Below are 21,817 nucleotides of genomic sequence, written 5' to 3'. Positions count from 1 at the left end.
AGTGAGAGGTTACTTTTGGAGTAAAGATTATTTAGTATTGGTTATTTTTTCCAGTAGGCTATTTTTATTTGTACTTTGTTTTATTTTGGTCATGTTCACATTATTTCTTCCTTCCTCCCTGCCATGACCCATATCTTTTCTGGGCCTCTGAGCCAGCAAACACAGAGAGAACCATACTTAGGTAGCCTTTATAGTTAATATTAGATGAGCCTTACCCATGGATTGCCTATGCTTTATTTGAATGGAATTATGCTTTATTTGAATGAAATTTAAATTTGAAAAATTTTTTTAGTATGTTTAGCCTGTTGAACTTAATAAACATAGTATTTAATTTTTTCAGAGGTCGAAACAGCAAAGGACTGCCTCAATCTACGGTGAGTAACTTTAATGTTAGTTGGTTGGAAAAATTGGTAATGAAAATGTGATTTCTGAACCGGTGGACCAAAGCCAAGGTAAAAAAAAATCCTTTTTCTTGAATTTTATATCTGACAACGTTAAAATTTTTTTTTTATTTTTGAGAGAGAAAGTGAGACAGACTGTGAGGGAGGGGGAGAGAGAGAGAGGGAGACACAGAATCCGAAGCAGGCTCCAGGCTCCAGGCTCCGTGCTGTCAACACAGGGCCTGACACGGGGCTCGAACTCATGAACTGTGAGATCATGTCCTGAGCTGAAGTCAGATGTTTAACAGACTGAACCACCCAGGCGCCCAAAGAAAAATTTTTTTAATGTTTATTTTTGAGTGAGTGAGTGAGCAAGAGAGAGAGAAGACAGGAGAGAGAGAGAGAGAGAGAGAAAACGAGCAGTGTAGGGGGCCGGAGAGTGAGGGGACAGAGGATCCGAAGCAGGCTCTGTGCTGACAGCAGAGAGGCTGACGGGGGGACTCAAACTCACAGACTGTGAGATCATGACCTGAGCTGAAGTTGGACGGTTAACTGACTGAGCCACGTAGGCACCCCTCTTATAACTTTTATACTTCAGTACTGTTTGGTATAAAATTATTAGCTATATATGTTGTTTTTTGAGATGATTTTATATGAAAAATATAAAATTATCTGTTAATAGTATTTTTCTTGCCTAACAAGAAGTTATTTGTTGTTTTATAAATGGCTAAAGGCAAATCTAAATGCGTAATGCCTAAAAAAGATCAATGGAACCAGGACTGGAGTTGCAGAGTTCTTTGGGTGTTTGGTTTTGAATTAATGTGCTATCTTTTAGTTTGTTCCATTTTTCTCCCTTGGAAAGAGCCTTCTGGTTTTAAAATTTAGAACTTTTATCAATGAAAAAATCCATGATTGATGGATACGTGCTGAGGGAACATAGTGCAGCGTCTTCTGCAAAAGACCCCTCCACCCCATTTATTTATTTACATATAGTTAAACCTATTTAGTGTACAGGTCTGTGAGTTTTGATGCATACGATTGTGTAACCACCACCACAGTCAAGATAATGGGACGTTTCTCTCACTTTGAAAAATCACTCCTGCCACTTTGTAGTGAACCCTCCTCCCTTTACTCCCCAATATTTGTGGTTTTGTCTTTTCTCATATATGGAAGTTCACTTTTGCTTTTTTGTGTCATGTATAGTCAAAACATTGTTAGATGGTATGACTGATTTCACTTTTGAAAACTTAAGCCTCTGTTCTCTAAGGAAACAAAAGATTGTAGTAAAGTAAATCTTTCTTTAATGCACGTAAGGTATTATAAAGCTAACTAAACATTTTGTAACAAATTAAATGTTAACTCTAATATGTATACACAAGGATAAATACTGATGGCTAATATTTTTTTCTTAAAATTCCAGATTTCTTTTGATGGAATCTATGCAAATATGAGGATGGTTCATATACTTACATCAGTTGTTGTAAGTTACCAGATTATTGGGGAGAGACTGCCTGGCGCGTAGTGCAATAAAGTAATTTCATGGTGTTGAAATGTAGATGAATGATTCTCACAGTATCATTTCTTAGGTCACAATCAGGATTATTTAGAAAAAACAACTCCATCCAAGCTATCGTGACTCACTATAAAAGCATTCTTGTTAACCCTACTATGTACAAAATAATAGTAGTAGATGATTGTCTTTAGTGCATTATTTTGTCACTTAATAGAACCAGAGTCAGAAATACTTAACTTCAGTATTTAAATTCATACTGCAAACTCTGAGTAGGGCCTCCTGAGGAATTTTGAGAATTCAGTGTATTGTTAATGTTTTAAAATTTTTTATTGTTCTATCAGTAAATACCTAATATGTTGAATGAAGCCTGATGAGCTATATAAAAAATAAAATGAAAGCAACTGTCCCTCGAGACTGGCTAGCACACTGTTTCTTTGATAAATTAATTGTATGTTTTTAGGGATCCAAATGTGAAGTACAAGTGAAAAACGGAGGTATATATGAAGGAGTTTTTAAAACCTACAGTCCTAAGGTAATTTTTACTCTTTTCTCTTTTTGTTGAATGTAAAACCCCATGAACCATCAACTGCTGTATGTTTGTATGGCTTCCTGACAGTGTCTGTTAGTTTCTGATTTAATAATTTATAGTTATGATGTGGACATGTTTGTCACATTTTCACGTTTAGTTACTTTACCACTTAGATTTTGCTCTTCAGTTTCAAATACTCATTATTTTATAAACTATTTTGTATGATCAAACTTGCTTTGTGGGCTTAGTACAGTATCTTGACCTTTTCAAGCATTGTGGACCTGAAGAGGGATTGAGTGGTTCATTATTCTATTCTTTATCACCATTAGTTTACTTAAGACAGACTATGGTAGCAGGGACCAACTTGTAGGTGAGAAGTATTTTGAATCATGGAATAGATAATAGGTCATATTTCTGAGAAAAAGGTATGATTATAAGATTCTCTTGAGATAGATTATTTTTGTCAAGGGCATTTAAGAAATAGTACCTTGATATGCTGAAGAATTCTTATATTTTATAAGTGTTTTGAATATTTACTCATGCTTCTCATTTTAGTGTGATTTGGTACTTGATGCTGCACATGAGAAAAGTATGGAATCCAGTTCGGGGCCAAAACGTGAAGAAATAATGGAGAGTATTTTGTTCAAGTGTTCAGACTTTGTTGTGGTGCAGTTTAAAGACATGGACTCCAGTTACGCAAGAAGAGGTGAATTTTGATTTCCTAAATATGTGTCATGGTTTATAAGATTTATTCAAACAAAGACTTTATGCATTGATTATACAGACTTTTTTTTTTTTTTTTTTTTTTTTTTTTTTTTTTTTAGAGTAACCTGATTAGGACAAATGGGAATTTTAATGCATTTTTGTTGGAAAATGTTTAAAACTTCAGAGGAAGATTCCTTGATACTTTAGGATAAATCATGAGAGTTTGTGTTCTGTTAAAGTTTGTAAGGGATTTTCAGTCTATAGTTTCATGGTCAAGAATGCTACTGATTATACTCAACTGAAATTTCTTGTCCCATTTGGCCTTCAGTTCATAAACTTTTCATTTTAAGATGCTTATAAATAACACATATGTAGTTTTATCATGCTTATAGTTCCATAAATGTTATAGTTTTATGACCTGGAAATAACATAGGACTAAGAGAGAACGGGCAGAGAGCTATGGATAGAAAAACAATGGCTTAATGAAGATGAAAAAGATAAGTAGAACATGCGTATTTAAGAAAACATTCAGGAGGGGTGGAGGAGAGGAGAAAATGGGTGATGGGCATTGAGGAGGGCACTTGTTGGGATGAGCACTGGGTGTTATATGTAAGCAATGAACCACAGGAATCTACCCCCAAACCAAGAGTACATCTTACACACTGTATGTTAGCCAATTTGATAACAAATTATATTAAAAAAATAATAAAACATTCAGAGTATGGGACTGTTTTGAAAAACTAAAAGGGATGACATAGTTATATTAAAATTTAGTCCATTTCAAATGTCCATTGAGGAGGAAAATACGGGAATTACTGTTACTCATTTGGAGAGTATATGCAGTGCTGAGTGTTTAGTATCACATTGAAAGGCTCTTGGCAATTTTGAACTTGGCTCTAACCTTTTTTTTTAATGTTTATTTTTGAGAGAGAGTGTGAGACAGCGAGAGCGCATGCACACAAATGGGGGAGGGGTAGAGAGAGAGAGGGAGACACAGAATCTGTAGCACGCTCTGAGCTGACAGCCGAAGTGGGGCTCGAACTCACGAACTGTGAGATCATGACCTGAGCTGAAGTAAGACGCTTAATCGACTGAGCCACCCAGGGGTCCCTTGGCTGAAAAATTCTTAAATTGATTTTTTCTGGTCAGATTCTATAGTCAATTCCATTGTGAGTTGTAACTCCCCACAGTTTTTGATTTTCATCATTCAGCTGTTTTTGTTGTGCTCATTTTTCTGCATTGTTTTTTAGAAATTACAAGCCACCAGAAAGTTAAAGCCTTTCCTTTGGACCTCTTAAGGTTCTCACCTATAGTTAGCTTGTTTTTTCAGAAGCTAGCAGTGCTAGGTACCTGTAACGGTTTGCAGTGCTGGAGAAAGCACTGTGTTCTGTTTTTGTACCTTCTCAAATGTCTGTGTCTCTGATTTACAACTCTTTGTCTAAGAGTCCTTCAATGGCCCATACAAGGAAACAAGTCTTTTTTTCGTTGCTGCCTTTGGAGTTGATCTTATTTATGCCTAGGACCACAAAATTATATTTATGCTTATACTGTTGAAGTATTTCACTGTTTTAAATTTAAAAATTGACTTTGGATAATAAGCTGAAAGGGAAAATACAGTTTTAGTTGAATCTAGTAGTACATAGCACTCTGGAAAAAGTATTGGTCACAACAACAACAACAAAATGTTCCTTACTCTGTTGGGTACCAGGCCATTTAGCTAATAGCCATTTACAATACGCTTTGTCTTTTGTTCTTAAAGTGAATTAGCATTTCCTAAATTTGGAAAGATAAATGTTACTTGGAAATATCTGTGGCATCCCATTCTTTGATCCTCTTCAAAATTAATGTCTTAAATTTTTTATTTTATTTTATTATTTTATCATGTCTTTATTTCTTAGGTAATTTGTGTTCATTGTAGAAAGCCAAGAAAAAAGATCAGAGCGACAACTTTGACACTATTCAGTACACTCATAACGGGATGGATGTATTTTGCTATATACATAAAAATATAGTTTTCTTGATGAGGACATCCCATAGTGGAGTAATTTCAGGTATTTTATTTAAAGACTGTAGTGGTTTAGTGAATTACACAATTGTGTCCAGTGCATGGTATCCTGAAAATAGTATTAAGTCATGTGTTGAGGATTTCAGGTCCCTCTCTCTCTCTCTCTCTTTTTTTTTTAAACATTCATTTAAGAGAGAAAGACAGTGTGAGTGGGGGAGGGGCAGAGAGAGGGAGACACAGAATCTGAAGCAGGCTCCAGGCTCTGAGCTTGTTAGCACAGAGCCCAGCGTGGGGCTTGAACTCATGAGCTTGTGGGATCATGACCTGAGCTGAAGTCGGACGCTTAACCCACTGAACCACCCAGGTGCCCGAAGGATTTCAGGTCTCTTAAGCCAGATTCTTAATACTGTCCTGGAAGATAGTATTAATACTATCCTTGCCCTCTATAAATATTATTTTGGAGATGCTATTAGTATAGAAAAAACTTTTTAGGGTAATTAATTGGCATGGTTCATTAATTACAAAAAATTAAGACATGATTAAGTAACTTGGTAAAGTGAAGACACAAACCTAGCAGCTTCTAATCCCCCAACTCATGTTCTTGAACACTGTACTATTGTGACATAAATTATGTGGTCTCATTTGTTGTTTAGCTTAGTCAGAATAAGCCTGCATTTACCTAAAGGGATTTCCCCACAAAGCCAAAAGTAAACAAAATTCCTGTATAGTATAAATATGCAGATTATTCAAGATTCTTTTCTTTTTAAAATCTTTGGCTTTATTTTTGGGGAAACTTTTAAAAGTTAAGTTAGTATGGCTTTTAACTTCTTAATTCTGACTACTGATTTTAGTAAGTTTTTTTGTTTTACTAGGTTTTTAAAGTTGTCACGTTTGTACACATATGTAAGGGAATAAAAGGCCTAGAAATAATTGATCTGTTTTTTATGATATGATGGGTAAGTTTCATGTGATCTCTTGAACGCTATACATGTTACCAGTTTGAGTTGTGGGCAAAATGAAGAGTAACTCTGCCTTTTGTAAGCTGTGGATTCCTTTTGCACACCCACAGTTAGACCGTCAGGTTATCACTGGAAAATTAGTGTGTGTTTTATCCGTTGTCTGAATTCCATTGCAGACAGATCTGGGATGCTCTTACTTTCCCCTCTTCATTTTGCGATTTTGTAGGGCATTCAGCTGCTTTTTGTCTCTGCATCTTTCTACTCTGGAATTGGCGTATGATCTCTACTCATTTTTTACTTTCCTGTTTCCAGTTTTCCTTTCTCACTTGATTTTCTCCTTCGTTCTCTTTCTGCTTTTTCTTTTGCTGCTTTTCTCATATTTTGCTCTTTAATATCTCAACTACATTTTAGTTCTGGCTGCTCGTCTTTCTTCATTCTCCTAACTTACGCTTCTTTCTACTGCTTCATTTCCTTAAAAGCGTTCTCAGTCTAGAGAACAGGGGCCAGCAAACTTCAGGCCTGTGGGCCAGATTCACTCATTGGTAAATAAAGTTTTATTGTAACACAATATACCTGCTTATTTTTGTGCTGTGTGTGGCTGCTTTCATGCTACGGGGATAGAGCTGAGTGGTTGGAATAAGAGACTATATGGCTTGCAAAGCCAAACAATATTTATTACCTGGTCCTTCACAAAAAAATCTTGCCAATTCTTGTCCTAGATCTTTTTTCCTGCTACATTTGGTCTGTTAGGGCTGATCAGAAATACGTACTGTATTGTCTTTGGTGAACTAACATAGAATATACTTTGTGTCTAAACTCATGCTTTGACTCTAATCTAATATTGTGTAATTTCATTAATTCCTTATTTGTGACCATTCGAATTGGATTTAGTGTGAAGAATCACTTTCTTTCCAGCTCTTTTGTCACAATAAGTGAAAAATCACATATGAGAAAATTAAGTTACTGGGAATGATCTCCATCCTCAACTATTTGCCCCCTCCCTTACCTACAACTTTATCTTCCCCTTGCCATCATTACTCTCTTTCCTTTGGTTTTAGTAGGTGGGATATGTCACTTCCTGTTCAATCTCAACTCCTCCAGTCATGCTTTTGACTGTGTTCCACCATTCCTGGGTTCTTGCTCTTTTCTGTCACCTCTGTTTCCAGACTCTTCAACCTCTTCCTCTCTAGTTGCTCCTTCGCTTTAGCCCAAAAACCTATTCAAGTCCCTCTGTTCCTGAAAAGAATTCTTTTTTGTCCTGGACTCTTCTTACTTACTATCCTGTCTTCCTTTCTTACTCAAACTTCTTGACTCTTAGTTTCTACAGACTCATCGCATGGTAATCTGCCTTTTATATTCACAACTTACAAGCTTCTGGGGCTACCAGTAACGCCTCATTCATAGGTCCTCTGTACTCTTTTTCAGACTTAATATTGATTTTGGCACTGTTGATTTCGTCCTTCAGAAAGCTGCTCTTCTGTTTCTCATGTGTTTTATTCATCATTCCTTCTGTGCTCATTCTTGGGCTTTATATCTGTTAAAGTGCTCTTAAATGTGTTTGTGTTCCCAGTGTTTGTTTCTTTGCCCACTGCTCTTACCGTGTATCAGTTGTTTTATACTCTGCTAATTTCAGTTACCATGTATAAGCCTATTGCCAACATCTTTGTATATTGCCTTTACACCACGTTGTATTATAATTACGTTTCTCCCCTATTATACTTTGAGCTTTGTAGAATTTTTTTTAATCCTTGGAGCCTAGTATAGTATTTCTGTGCATAGGACAGGCACAATTGTAAATGTCTGTTTTGAGTGAATGAAATTAGGACTTACACATACTTAAAAACAAACAAACAACTATTTTATGTAAAGAGTGAGAAAACTATGGGGCGCCTGGGTGGCTCAGTCGGTTAAGCGGCCGATTTCGGCTCAGGTCATGATCTCGCGGTCCGTGAGTTCAAGCCCCGTGTCGGGCTCTGTGCTGACAGCTCAGAGCCTGGAGCCTGTTTCAGATTCTGTGCCTCCCTCTCTATCTGACCCTCCCCTGCTCATGCTCTGTCTCTCTCTGTCTCAAAAATAAATAAGTGTTAAAAAAAAAAAAAAAAAAAGTGAGAAAACTAGAAGCAGTCTTACATATACAGCCTGCCAGCAAATACTTATTGAGCTCTGGATTGTGTTCGTTGCTGTGCTTGTTGCTATAGACAGTACAGAGAAATTCAAGACTTAATCTATTTTGGGTCCCTTTTGAGAACTTAGTGAAACTGTATACCCTCACCCTAGAAAAAACTGTGCACATGGACTTTTACACTTAATTCTGTAGTGTTCACAGTTCCCTAGGGAGTTCATGTACTCCATATTAAGAAGCTCCGCTCCAGGCATTTTCACAGTTGGAGATACCAAGGCATGTGAAGGAATTCAAGAAAAGTGGAATGTTAAAATTAGTGGCATTGAATTCCAAATAGAGTTCAGAGACATGAAGAATTGTATTGGTTGTAGTAGTTGGAAGAAGTTGGACTGTGAATGTGTGATAAGAGGGTAGTGAGAAAGTCATACAGATTATTTTATTCTGGTGTGGCACTATTGTGTTCTCATGTGGTTGTCCTGTAGTTCTATAGGGCAAGGTCCTACGAGTAACAGAGAATTATCTCTTCTGAAGGGCATGATATTAGGAATGCCATGTCAGTTATATCTAAGAAGAGACAAATCTCAGCTGGCTATGACCTGGGAAGACTTAAATTCTGAGGATCAATTTAAATGTGCTCTAAATTCATTCGTGGGTGGTGTTCTAGTAGGGCAGTAGGCTCTGTAGATGGGCAGGAGGTGCTAATGCTGGACAGGCAAGCAGCTGTAAAGTTGAACAAGTGCTCAAGATCAACAGCCTGCCCTGTGGCAGGAGGGAGGGTAGGGCCTGTGGTGGGTATGCAGATGGGGTGATGGATAAGCAGGTGGTCTTGGCCGGGGGCTATCCAAGGAACTGTGCAGGAAAGCACTGTAAAGAAGTTGGTGTGGGCCTGTGGGCTTTGGACTAGTTTTTTAGTGAGCCTGCTGAGTAACTGTTTTAATACTCTTCTGTTAAAACTGAACCATTAGAGAGTTTACTGTTTCAGCTTTGCTGTGGGCTAGTGAGAGAAGGATGTGTGTCCATACTGGGGCCAAGTAGTTAAGTGGAAACTCGCATTTACTGAGGCCAGTATGGAGATTTATACAGAGGTTGAGTTTAAAAAAAAAAAAAAAAAAAAAAAAAAAAAAAAAATATATATATATATATATATATATATATATATATATATAGTGGAACAGGTGATAAAAACAAACAGATACAGTAGAACAGGTGATAAAATAAACAGATATAGTAGAACGGGTGATGAAACACTAAATGGAGTAATTTGAAGTACAATAGGGAAATATTGCATGTTTATTAAAATATCTGATTTATTAAAATTTCATTTCTTTATATGTTTTTAGAGCATATGGAAACTCTGCTGTATTCTTCCATGTGTATGCCAAGGTCAAAACAATAATTCTTCATTTATTAAAAACAAAATAGGGGCACCTGGGTGGGCTCAGTTGGTTAAGTGTTCAACTCTTGGTTTCAGCTCAGGTCATGATCTCACAGTTTGTGAGTTCAGGCCCCACATTGGGCTCTGTGCTGACAGTGCAGAGTTTGCTTGGGATTCTGTCTCTCTCCCCCTCTTTCTCTGCCCCTCTTGTGCTCACACACGCTCTTTCTCTCTGTCTCACAATAAATAAACAAACTAAAATAAATAAGTAAAAATAAAAAGCTAACAAAACCACTAGAATAAAATAGGATTTTATTTAGATAAACAAAATAAAAATATTGTTTAGTACTAATAAGAGGAAGGTCTGACTTAAGATACATATGGACATTACTGGTCACTGTTCAATGTCATTAATCAGCTACTGATATAAAAGGAGAACATTCTCAATAGGAACAGAACTTAGAAGAATGTAGAGACAAACATAGTACATGTGAATAGGCTGAAGATTTTTTATGAAAACACTGCTGAAGGACATAAAAGATTTTACTAAATGGAGAAAAGTGCCATACGTTGAATGGAAATATGTAACACTTGAAAGTTGTCTTTTTTCCTCAACGTAATCGCTAAAGATAACATCTCTATCTTTATAGAAAGTGAGAAAATGATTCTTACGTTTATAAGGTAACATTTATTAACAGAAGAATTTGGGAAAATTTTTACTACAGGACTCATGAAGGGAGGACTTGCCCTACCAAACATTAAAATGTATTAGCATTAAAACATAGTTGTCATAGTGGCAAAAAATAGAGAATCTAAAACGGAGGAAATTCATATGGGTGTTTTGTTAATACATGATAAAGATAACACTTTAAATCTATGGTAAAGGTGGATTATTTAGGAAATGGTGTTGGTACAATTGGGGGGGAATTAGATGCCTATTTCATACCCATCATCAAAATAAACCCTAAATGGTTAAAAAGAAGTAATTAAAAAACCCCATCATGTAGAAATTCGAGAGCAAATTTGTGAATTTATATCATTTTGAGATGGGGAAGGACGTTATAAGCATGACCACCAAAGCAAAAATTTTTGCAAGACTTAGATGTGTCTAAAAGTATCATAAATTTTAGAAGACATGAGGGGTGCCTGGGTGGCTCAGTCGGTTAAGCATCCGACTCTTAATCTCAGCTCAGGTCTTGATCTTGGGGCCATGAGTTTAAGTCCCGCATCGGGTTCTGGGCTGACAGCTCAGAGCCTGGATGCTGCTTCGGATTCTGGTCTCCCTCTGTCTCTGCCCCTTCCTCTCTCACACTGTCTCTCTCTTTAAAAATAAATAAACATTAAAAAAAAAAAAAAATTAAAAAAAAATTTTAGAAGACATGCTGCAAACTGGGGAAAATCGAATAAAAGAAGTTTTACAGATGGCCAGTAAACGTATGGAAAGGTAGTCCACCTCACTGGTAATCAAAGAAGTGCAGTTTCAAAGTAATAACGATTTTTAATCTGTCAGCTTGCCAAATGGGAAAAGTGAGCAAGATTAATTACTGGCACATGATAGACAGTCAGAAAACAACTTACACTCTGTTAGTGGGGACCGTTTAAGTCAAAACAAGTAGCATTTTTGAGCTGTCTAGTAGGTAATTCAAATAAGTCCAGGAAGACAGTTTACTTGGCAGTATTCTGTAATGCTGGTATACCCAGTTAGTTACTGTCTGCTTTTAGTTTTATTTTTTCTCTTGCTCTGTACGGTCTCCGTTAGGTCTCAGGAATAGCACATATGTAAAAAGTAGTAATAAAGCGGGACAGTGAGGGAATGTGGATAAATGATCTGCATTTTAATTTCTATTCCATTTGACTGTAAATAGAAATTGCTTTTTTACCCAGATCAAGAGAGTTTTAAGAGCATGTGCACTTGAACAGTTGTTCTAATTTACATAAGGACAGTTTATATATTTGCCAACGAAACAGAAAGGTGTTTGTACAGCTGTAAGAATTGGAATTAGTTTTATTTACCAACTTTTTCTTTATTTCTCAACACTTCGCTGTAAAATTAAGTTGTTAAAAGAATATTGAATAGTAATGGCAGTTCAGTTCCCAAATTCTGTTTTTTTGCTTCTTGAACATTTCTGAATTTACTTCCCCCACACCCCCCTCCCCCAGGTTTTCGACAAAATCTTTCTTTCCATTTTCCTTTCTCTCTCTTTAACTTTTGAGATGAAAACAGTACCTTTTGTAAAAAAAATTGCTCTAACAGTGATTAGACCCGTTTCATTCTTTCTGATGGCAGAGATTAAAGACTCCTCCTCCCCTGTCAAAATGGAGCTCTGAACCAGGAGCCTAATGAAGAAGCTGAAAACTGTGTCACCATCCTGATACCCCACTCCACAAAGTATCTTTCTCTTGGCATCTTGTTAGAGTTTCTTTTGATCTCTTTTGGAGATAATATGAGAAATAGAAATGTTGCATTCTGTGAAATCTATCACCTCAAGTTTTAAGCGAAACAAGCCTTACGTAGTGGGTTTCCATTTTATCTAGTTCTGTGTTATATTTATCGCGCTTTGCTGTAGAATCTGGTGTGCATTTGATTGTGTGGAGTCTTAACTGTTGATATTCATTTAGATCTTTTCAAAATTTATTTATTTATTTATTTATTTATTTATTTATTTATTTATTTATTTATTTATTTTTCAACGTTTTTATTTATTTTTGGGACAGAGAGAGACAGAGCATGAACGGGGGAGGGGCAGAGAGAGAGGGAGACACAGAATCAGAAACAGGCTCCAGGCTCCGAGCCATCAGCCCAGAGCCTGACGTGGGGCTCGAACTCACAGACCGCGAGATCGTGACCTGGCTGAAGTTGGACGCTTAACCGACTGCGCCACCCAGGCGCCCCAAAATTTATTTATTTTGTAAGAGAGAGAACACAAGCACGAAGCAGCAGGGGAGGGGCAGAGAGAAAGGGAGAGAGAGAATCCCAAGCAGGTTCCACGCTGTCAGCACAGCCCAACTCAGGGCTTGAACCCACAAACCATGAGATCTGACCTGAGCCAAAACCGAGAGTTGGATGCTTAACTGACTGAGCCACTCAGGTGCTCCTTCATTTATTTAAAAAAAAAAAAAAAAAAAAAAAAAAAAAATTTTAATGTTTATTTCTGAGACAGAGAGAGGCAGAGCATGAACGGGGGAGGGTCGGAGAAAGGGAGACACAGAATCCGAAGCAGACTCCAGGCTCTGAGCTGTCAGCACAGAGCCGGACGCGGGGCCTGAACTCACGAACCGCGAGATCATGACCTGAGCCGAAGTCGGATGCTCAACCGACTGAGCTACCCAAGCGCCCCAGGTGCTCCTTCACTTAGATCTTTCAAAGAAATATGGTTTCTGGGTTTAGATTTTTATTGCTGATGCTTGGTTGATTTTTAAGTCTTCTACAGTAGTGTTTTAAATGGTAAAATTTCTGAAAATTTCAGTCCCATTTTTAATTCTCCATATTTAGATTTTTAAGAAAATTGCTTCTCAAATGTTATGTTACTAGTTGCAGTGTTTTTATGTTATGTAGTGGGTTAGTAAAAATAAGATGAAATATTTTATCTTAAACATATTTTGCCTGAAGTTTAGAGAATCCAATATATACGTTTTATAGAGTTTATTAATCAGGAAAGTAAGAACTGCTTTTTTTTTTTTTGAAAATTTTTTAATGTTTATTATTGAGAGAGAGAGAGAGAGAGAGAGAGAGACAGAGCATGAGTGGGGGAGGGGCAGAGAGAGGGAGACACAGAATCTGAAGCAGGCTCCAGGCTGCGAGCTGTCAGCACAGAGCCTGACACGGGGCTCGAACCCACAACCTGTGAGATCATGACCTGAGCTGAAGTCAGACGCTTAACTGAGCCACCCAGGTGCCCCAAGAACTGCTTTTTTAATATTTAAGTTGTATATATTTTTCTCTCAGGGATTTAAAAAATATCATAGTACTATAAAATATAATCATTTTATGTAAGAAGAATGTGAGGTTTCTTCATCATTAATGTATTTTGGCATAAATTAGTGTTACATAGAGCTACTGACTCTAAGCACTTTAAACTTTTGTTCAAATACTGTAGCATCAGAAGCATTTTTAGGGCCATTTATTGTGGAAGCCCTATACCCTGTGCACTTTCTAAATGTTGCATTGATTGAGATTGTCCTGTTTCCTACTTACATTCTAGGCTTATCTATTGGGCTCCATATGTGGGACAGAGACAAATTAAATTGCAAGCTGTGTTTAACAAGAATGGTATTTAGGGTGTGCTGCTGCTGCTTCTTCTAATTTTTAATGTTTATTTATTTTTGAGAGAGAGCGAGCATGAGCGGGGGGGGGGGGGGGGCAGAGGATCTATACTGGGCTCTGTGCTGACAGCAGAGGGCCCAATGCAGGGCTCAAACTCACGAACTGTGAGATACGACCTGAACGGAAGTCGGACGCTTAACTGACTTCAGCCACCCAGGCACCCCAGGGTTTGCCTTTTCATATCAGTTCATTCTTTCCAGACTTTGGTCAAAAGGGTACTTGGGCCAGATCTCAGAAAAGAACAAAAGAAAACGATTTGGGTGGTTTGTTTTCTTTTTTCTTTTTCTTTTTTTGAGAGAGAGAACGAGAGAGAGCACACAAGCTGGGGAAAGGGGGCAAGGGGGAGAGAGAGACAGAGAGAATCTTAAGCAGGCTCTGTGCTCAGTGAGGAGCCCAGTGCAGGGCTCAATCCCATGATCCTGGGATCATGACCTGAGCTGAAATCAAGAGTTGGACACTCAACCACCTGAGTCACCCAGAGGCCCCAGGCTTGGTTTGGTTGTAACTAGAAAACCATAGAGTCTGTTATTTTAATATTTATTAATTTAGTTTTAACACAGTAGGTGATGTTTGGACTGAAACTAAAGACTCCCAACATGATACACTATCCTTTTCCTTGGAGCTGCTTTTTGCTCAGGAAAGAATTTTTTTTTAGGTGGCTTACTGTGTTTCAGAAAGCATGTTATTGCTGCTTTCTTTCCACTGTATTTGCACTTTTGAAGTTGATATCCTTTAGATCTTACCTGCTGCAGCTTTCTGATAGTCTCCATCTCCATTTTCTTGCTAAGGTTCTGTCATTTTTTCCTTGAGTGGTAAATTTACTTTGAGTTCTGGGACTCAGAAATTTTTATGGAAATCACAGTTAAAAAGTAAGTACTACTCTAGGCCATATAATTTTGTTGTCAGAGAACAGAGAATAATGACTTTTTTTTTCATAGTTGCATATAGTGATCAGTAAAAAGAGACCTCCCCCTGTCTTTTTATTTTTTAAGGCTGCATTTTGAAGTTGTGTAGTCTTTATTTTTTTTATTTAAAAAAAAAATTTTTTTTTCTCAACGTTTATTTATTTTTGGGACAGAGAGAGACAGAGCATGAATGGGGGAGGGGCAGAGAGAGAGGGAGACACAGAATCGGAAACAGGCTCCAGGCTCCGAGCCATCAGCCCAGAGCCCGACGTGGGGCTCGAACTCACGGACCGCGAGATCGTGACCTGGCTGAAGTCGGACGCTTAACCGACTGCGCCACCCAGGCGCCCTGAAGTTGTGTAGTCTTTATATTATAAAGTGTGTCGCTATGCTTTTAAGTGGATGACATTCGTTTTCAGTCTTTCCAAGGTAGCTTTTACAGCAATGCAGTCTTTATTTCCATATGAGTAAATGCTATCAGATGCTAAAAGTGAATTATGTCCACAATAAAATCTGATTTATGTAATTTTTCTTTTAAAGGAATTTGAGGCTTTGTAGCCTTGAAGTTTTTCTGATTTTACCATTTGGTTGTCATTTCAAAAGAGAAGAAATGACTACAGCCTTAAGTCACCAGTTATGATTCAGTTTCTGAGATCAATAAACACTGTCTGTAAGAAAGTCTGTATTTTACTACTAGCTTTAAACAAGATAATGTGCAAAGACATTATTTAGGTACTTTATTTCAGGTTAACATGAAACAGATGATAATAGGATCACTGGTTTGATACATTATTACTAGTCAAATGTGCATTCATAGATTTGGGTGCAGAGCAATAGGCCTGACAGAATAAGCAGTCGCCTGTTTTGTGACCAGTGTTACTTGAAAGTCGTCAAAATGAATGCCTGTTCAACTAAAGTTAGACAAAAATGAATGTGTTCCTCGCTTGAAACTTTGTTCCTGTTGGTAGTTGTATTATTTTGAACTATCAGTACAGTAGGCATCAAGCCCCAAATCCTGAACACCAGGAAGCTCCTGCTTCTGTGTCATCTCTTGCACTGCGTGCCTGGGTTAAAGTCAGGACATGGCAGTGCAGGGTCCTGACTATCCTGAAGCTTCCCAGAAAGTGTATCTTCTGTCCCCTTTGGCCACATAGTTTTGCCAAGAAGTAAAGATTTATCTATTTAAATACTGGCGTTTTCCCTCATTGCTGAGTCACAAGACAGCATTGTGGAAATAAAAGATTTCAAGCCCTGAAATATCTCCAGGTTTTGAGTTGCCTTTTGGTAAGGTACTTTTGGGGAGGGGACCAGGGTGACCTAGTCCTCATTTTTTGGACTGTTGAGAGCAATATTGGATTTTTCTTTTTTTTTTTAATTTTTTTTTTTTTATTTATTTTTGAGACAGAGAGAGACAGAGCATGAATGGGGGAGGGTCAGAGAGAGAGAGGGAGACACAGAAACTGAAACAGGCTCCAGGCTCTGAGCTGTCAGCACAGAGTCCGACGCCGGGCTTGAACTCATGAACTGAGAGATCATGACCTGAGCTGAAGTCGGACGCTTAACCGACGGAGCCACCCAGGCACCCCTTGGATTTTTCTTAATAACAGTTTTATTGATACATAATTCACATACATTATAGTTCATTTAAATTGCAGAATTCATTTTTTTTTAGTATATTCATAGAATCTGTCACTACAGTTAATTTTAGAATATCTTCACTCTGAAAAGCCCCACACCCTTTAGCAGTCAGTCCCTACTTGGTTCCAACGTCCCCAGCCCTGGACGACTACTAATCTTTCTGTCTTTGTGGGTTTGCCCATTGTGGATATTGCATAGTAATAGAATCAGAGAAAGGGGCACCTGGGTGGCTCAGTCTGTTAAGCCTCCGTTCATGACCTCATGGTTCGTGAGTTCAAGCCCAACATTGGGCTCTGTGCTGACCGTGCAGAACCTGCTTGAGATTCTCTTTCTCCTCTCTCTGCCCCTCCCCTGCTTGTGCTCTCTCCCTCTCTCTCAAAATAAATAAATAAACATAAAAAATTTTAAAAAGATATGTAGCCTTTTGTGACAGGCTTGTTTCACTTAGTATATGTGTTTAAGGTTCATCCATCCACGTATCAGTGAATCTTTTCATTGCCAAATAATAATCCATTGTATGGGTATACTACATTTTTATTGGCATATAAATAACATACAATGTTATATCAATTTCAAGTACCTCACATTGATTTCAACAATTGTGTACATTACCCAGTGCTTGCCATGACAGGTATCGTGTAGTCACCATCTGTCCTCATACATTGTTACAATATTATTGACTATATTCCCTATGCTGTACTTCTCATCTCTGTGACTTATTTTATAACTTGAAGTTTGAGACTCTTAATCCCCTTTATCTATTGTGTGCTTTCTTTACCTCCCCACTGGCAACCACCAGTTTGTTCTCTGTGTTTAACTTTCTGTTTTTTGTTAAAAACAAAACAAAACAAAACCCTTTTTTTAGTGTTTACTTATTTTTGAGAGAGAGTGAGAGAGAGAGAGGGAGGGAGGGGCAGAAGGAGAGGGAGACACAGAATCCAAAGCAGGCTCCAGGCTCTGAGCTGTCAACTGTCAGCGCGGAGCCTGACGCAGGGCTTGAACCCATGAACTGTACAGTCATGACCTGAGCTGAAGTTGGATGCTCAACTGACTGAGCCACCCAGGTGCCCGTTTTTTGGGGTTTTTTTGAAAAAAAAATTTAAAGTTTATTTTGAGAGAGAGCGAGAGCACAAGTGGAGGAGGGTCAGAGAGAAGTAGAGGCAGAATCCCAAGCTCTGCAATACCAGTGCAGAGCCCGATGCGGGGCTTGAACTCAAGAACCATGAGACCATGACCTGAGCCGAGATCAAGAGTTGGACGCTTAACCGACTATGCCACCCAGGCCACTCCTCCCCCCCCCCCGCCCCGTTTTTATTTTGTTTGTGTTTGTTCATTTGTTTTGTCTTTTATACTCCACATGAAAGTGAAATCATATGGTACTTGTTTTTCTCTGATTTATTTTACTTAGTGTAATGCTTTTTAGGTCCATTCTGGGTATACTACATTTTAGTTATGCATTTATCAGTTGATGGACATTTCATTTATTTCTACTTTTTGATTGTCATGAATAATTCTGCTGGGATCATTGATGTTCTGATTTTTGTGTGGATATTTTGTTTTCATTTCTTTTGAGCATGTACTTAGGAGTGAAATTGCTCAGACATATGTGAGAGCTCAAAGTTTAACCTTTTAAGGGAACTGCTGGGATGGTTTTTGAGAGTGGCTGTGTCATTTTACCATCCCATCAGCAGTATGAGGGCTCCAGTTTTTCCATCCCTTCATCAGCAGTTGTCTGTCTTTTTTATTACAGCTATCCTGGTGGGTGGTTGTGAAGTAGTATCTCATGTGGTTTTGTTTTGCATTTCTGTAGTGATTAATGATGTGAATCTTTTCATGTGCTTATCGAAAGTGTATAATCTCCTTTGGAAGAAGGTCTATACAGATCTTTGCCCACATTTTAAATTAGATTATCTTTTATTACTAAGTTGTAAGAATTCCTTAAATATTCTGGATACCATTCATCCCCTTATCAGACATGATATGTTTTCCCCATTATGCGGGTTGTCTTTTCACTTTTTTACGGGTGTCCTTTAAAGCACAGAAGGTTTCGGTTTGGATGAAGTCCAGTTTATCTTTGTTTTCTTTGTTGTTGTTTGTGCTTTTTGTGTCCTATCTAAGCAAGTTGCTTACTCAGAGATTATGAAGATTTGTTCCTCTGCTTTCCTGTAAGATTTTTATAGTTTTAGCTCTCATATTTAGGTGTCTGATCCATTTTGAGTTAATTTTTACATGAAGTCTGAGGTAGGGCTCCAGCTTCATGGTTTTTTACATGTGCATATCCAAGTACAGTATTTTGAAAAGACTGTTCTTTTTCCCATTGAACTGTCTTGGCACCTTTGTTGTTGAAGTTACATTGATTATAAATGTAAAGATTTATTTCTGGACTCTCAGTGATATCCCACAGATTTGTATTATCTGTCCTTATGCCAGTGTTGTACTGTTTTGATTACTGTACCTTTGAGTAAGTTTTGAATTCAAGTGTCAATCTTCCAAGTATGTTTTTTTTCAAGATTGGCTGTTCTGAGTCCCTTGCATTTCCATGTGATTTTAGGATCATCTTGTCAATTTCTGCAAAATGACAGCCGGGATTTTAATAGGGATTGCATTGAATCTAGAGATAATTTTGGGATATGTTACCATAAATCTTCTAGTCGAAGCACATAATACATCTTTCCATTTATTTAGGTCATCTTTAATTTTCTTCAGAAATGTTTTGTAGTTACCAGTGTACAAGGTTCACGCTTCTCTTGATAGCTTTATTCCTAAGTATTCTATTTTTTTGGATAAAAAATATCCGAAATGGGGGCGGCTGGGTGGCTCAGTCAGTGAGGCCTTCAACTTCAGCTCAGGTCATGATCTCACAGTTTGTGGGTTCGAGCTCTGTGCTGGCAGCTCAGAACCTGGAGCCTGCTTCAAATTCTGTGTCCCCCTCTTTCTCTGTGCCTCCCCTGCTCATACTCTGTATCTGTCTCTCAAATATAAACATTAAAAAAAATCCAAAATGGAATTTGTTATTGTAAATGGAATTTAAAAATTGTTTCTCGTTTTCAGATTAGAACAGTATTGTTTTACAGTCTTTATACCTAATGTAAATCTTTCTTTTGACTCTTAGTAGGATAGACACTAAATTTTGAGCTTTAAGTGAGAACATACTTTGAGCTTGTCTGTTCTGCTTCAGTATTGCTTATTTATTAATTTTCCACTGATTATGCCATTTATGCACGTCTGCTTTGTAAAATTCCTTGTCTGTAATAACCAAAACAACTTTGTAGTTAATATTTTAGAGGGTCAGATATTTGTTGTGTTTCAAAGTAACAGTATTTTATAAAACAACTTTCGGAGATAAAAGCCAAAACTTTCTTTCCTTTGAAGCAAATGATAAGTAAGAGTGGACAACCTAAAATATCTAGTCTAGATTGACTTTTAGAGACTATGTAAGCTGAGCTGGATTTATCCTTTTAGCTCATAGTACACTTCCAAAGTAGTCCCATCTTTTTCATCCATCCTTTTTCTTGAACTGCTTGTAGTGAAATAACAGACACAAGGACTCTTTTGGCTTATGTTTGGGAAGAAAGTTACTGTTTTCTTCCTTTTACCTTGCTTTGTAAACTTTTCCTTGATAATGTCACAACCTCATTCTTTTCTTCCTCTCTGTTTCCCTGGATAGTTTGTATCCAAACATTACTGTAATTTCATAGTTAACTTCCTTCCAGATCCTGTCACTTCCAGTCAGTCTTGGACATTAGCACAAAGAAATTCTTAAGCATTGCTTTTATTTTCATTTCTTAAAAATCTACAGTATCCCCTGTTGCTTACAAAATAAGGTTGAGATGCTATACCTTAACATTCAGGGCCCTTCTCTTTCCAGGGGAACTTCGCTTTTTTCTTTTTCTTTTTTTATTAAAAATTTTTTAAAAAATATTTATTTTTGAGACAGTGCAAGAGACAGCGTGCAAGCAATGGAGGGGCAGACAGAAGGAGACACAGAATCTGAAGCAGGCTCCAGGCTCTGAGCTGTCAGCCCAGAACCCAACACGGGGCTCGAACTCACGAACTGTGAGATCATGACCTGAGCCGAAGTTGGACGTTTAACCGACTGAGCCACTCAAGCGCCCCTTCTTTTTTTATCTTAGTGTAAGAGAGAGAGAGAGAGACCGGGTGGAAAGGGACAGAGGGGAGTGGGGAGAGAGAGAGAGAGAGAGAGAGAGAGAGAGAGAGAGAGAGAGAGAGAATCCTAAGCAGCCTCCATACTCAGTGCGGAGCCTGTCGCCTGGCTCAGCCCCACAACCTTGGATTCACAACCTGAGGGGAAACTGAGAGTCAGATGCTAAACCAACTGAGCCACCCAGGTGCCCCCGACTACTAAAATTTACTGTTTTATTTATAGCACAGTAGTTTGTTTTCCCCTGCCTCCAATGAAATGTCACGTTGAACATGTTTACAACAAAGTAGTGATGAGAGGAAAGTTGGGAAGGAGGTGGTGTCCTAGAACCTTGACCCATCCAGCTTTCCTTTTGTCTGTTGAGGTACCCTTAAGAAATCATAAGGTTCATGGAACAAAAGTTGGAGAGCCAGTTGTTTACCTCATGTACCGAATACTCAGCATTCCTAGACTCTGTGTGACATCTTTTTTTCTCCTAATGCATTATAATTTTCTGCAGTTTAGAAACATAGTTTATAGAACTAGGGATGTGTACTCCCCATGGTGGCTAGCATTATGTTGTACAGATAGAAGGTGGTACCCAACATATATTTATTTCCCAGTTGATATTTAAAAAATTTTATTATACTTACTACATTCAAATCAGAGGAAAGCTAGTTTTGTTTTTTCCTTACTTAGACATATTGCCATAAGACTATTAGAAACTGGAATTACCACTGATTTTCAGGAAACTCAAGAAAGCAGTTGTTTCTAGCCAAATCTAAAAATGGCTTTCCGACAACATGACATATCCAGATTATATTTTTCTTATAGAAGATTGCTTCTAGGCAATCTTAATATCCTTCTAGGCATTTTAATTTTCTTTTAAAATATAAAAAAATCCTAAGTGTTAACTTTACATAAGGCCCACATGATTCTTACACAAGTGAGAAAAAACAGAAACACAGGTAAGGGAGTTAAGTATTAAAACATACATACATACAGTCTATTTGAAGTTATTTTAAAATAATTAATTTGCTTTTCGTATTGGGTATGTTAGAAATGCATATGTATTTGGATTTATATCAGTGTATACAGTGTATTCATTTGTGAAGAGTAGTATCAAATCAACTTGAGTTTGAAACCGTAAGATTAAAAGATACCATACCTTAGAGAATCATTTATTTTTATTTTTGTGCTAACCAGGGTAAAAACACCCCC

The 21,817-nt window shown here is 37.6% G+C and overlaps 1 protein-coding gene across 26 annotated transcripts in view; it reads left to right on the top strand.

Moving 5' to 3' along the window:
- The window catches only part of ATXN2 (ataxin 2), a 145,822-nt gene that overhangs the window by 33,346 nt on the left and 90,659 nt on the right, over positions 1 to 21,817 (top strand). For all 26 annotated transcript variants that reach the window (XM_045041556.1, XM_045041551.1, XM_045041553.1 and 23 more), the window contains exons 2-5: positions 341 to 374; positions 1,801 to 1,860; positions 2,354 to 2,425; positions 2,978 to 3,128. In XM_045041556.1, the coding sequence (XP_044897491.1) occupies positions 341 to 374; positions 1,801 to 1,860; positions 2,354 to 2,425; positions 2,978 to 3,128 (317 nt within the window). The remainder of the gene's footprint in view (positions 1 to 340; positions 375 to 1,800; positions 1,861 to 2,353; positions 2,426 to 2,977; positions 3,129 to 21,817) is intronic.

This window comes from Felis catus, chromosome D3 (assembly GCF_018350175.1).
Source record: "Felis catus isolate Fca126 chromosome D3, F.catus_Fca126_mat1.0, whole genome shotgun sequence".
NCBI lineage: Eukaryota > Metazoa > Chordata > Mammalia > Carnivora > Felidae > Felis > Felis catus.
The sequence above is the reverse complement of the archived record's forward strand: the minus strand, read 5'-3'. Positions and strand labels throughout refer to the sequence as shown.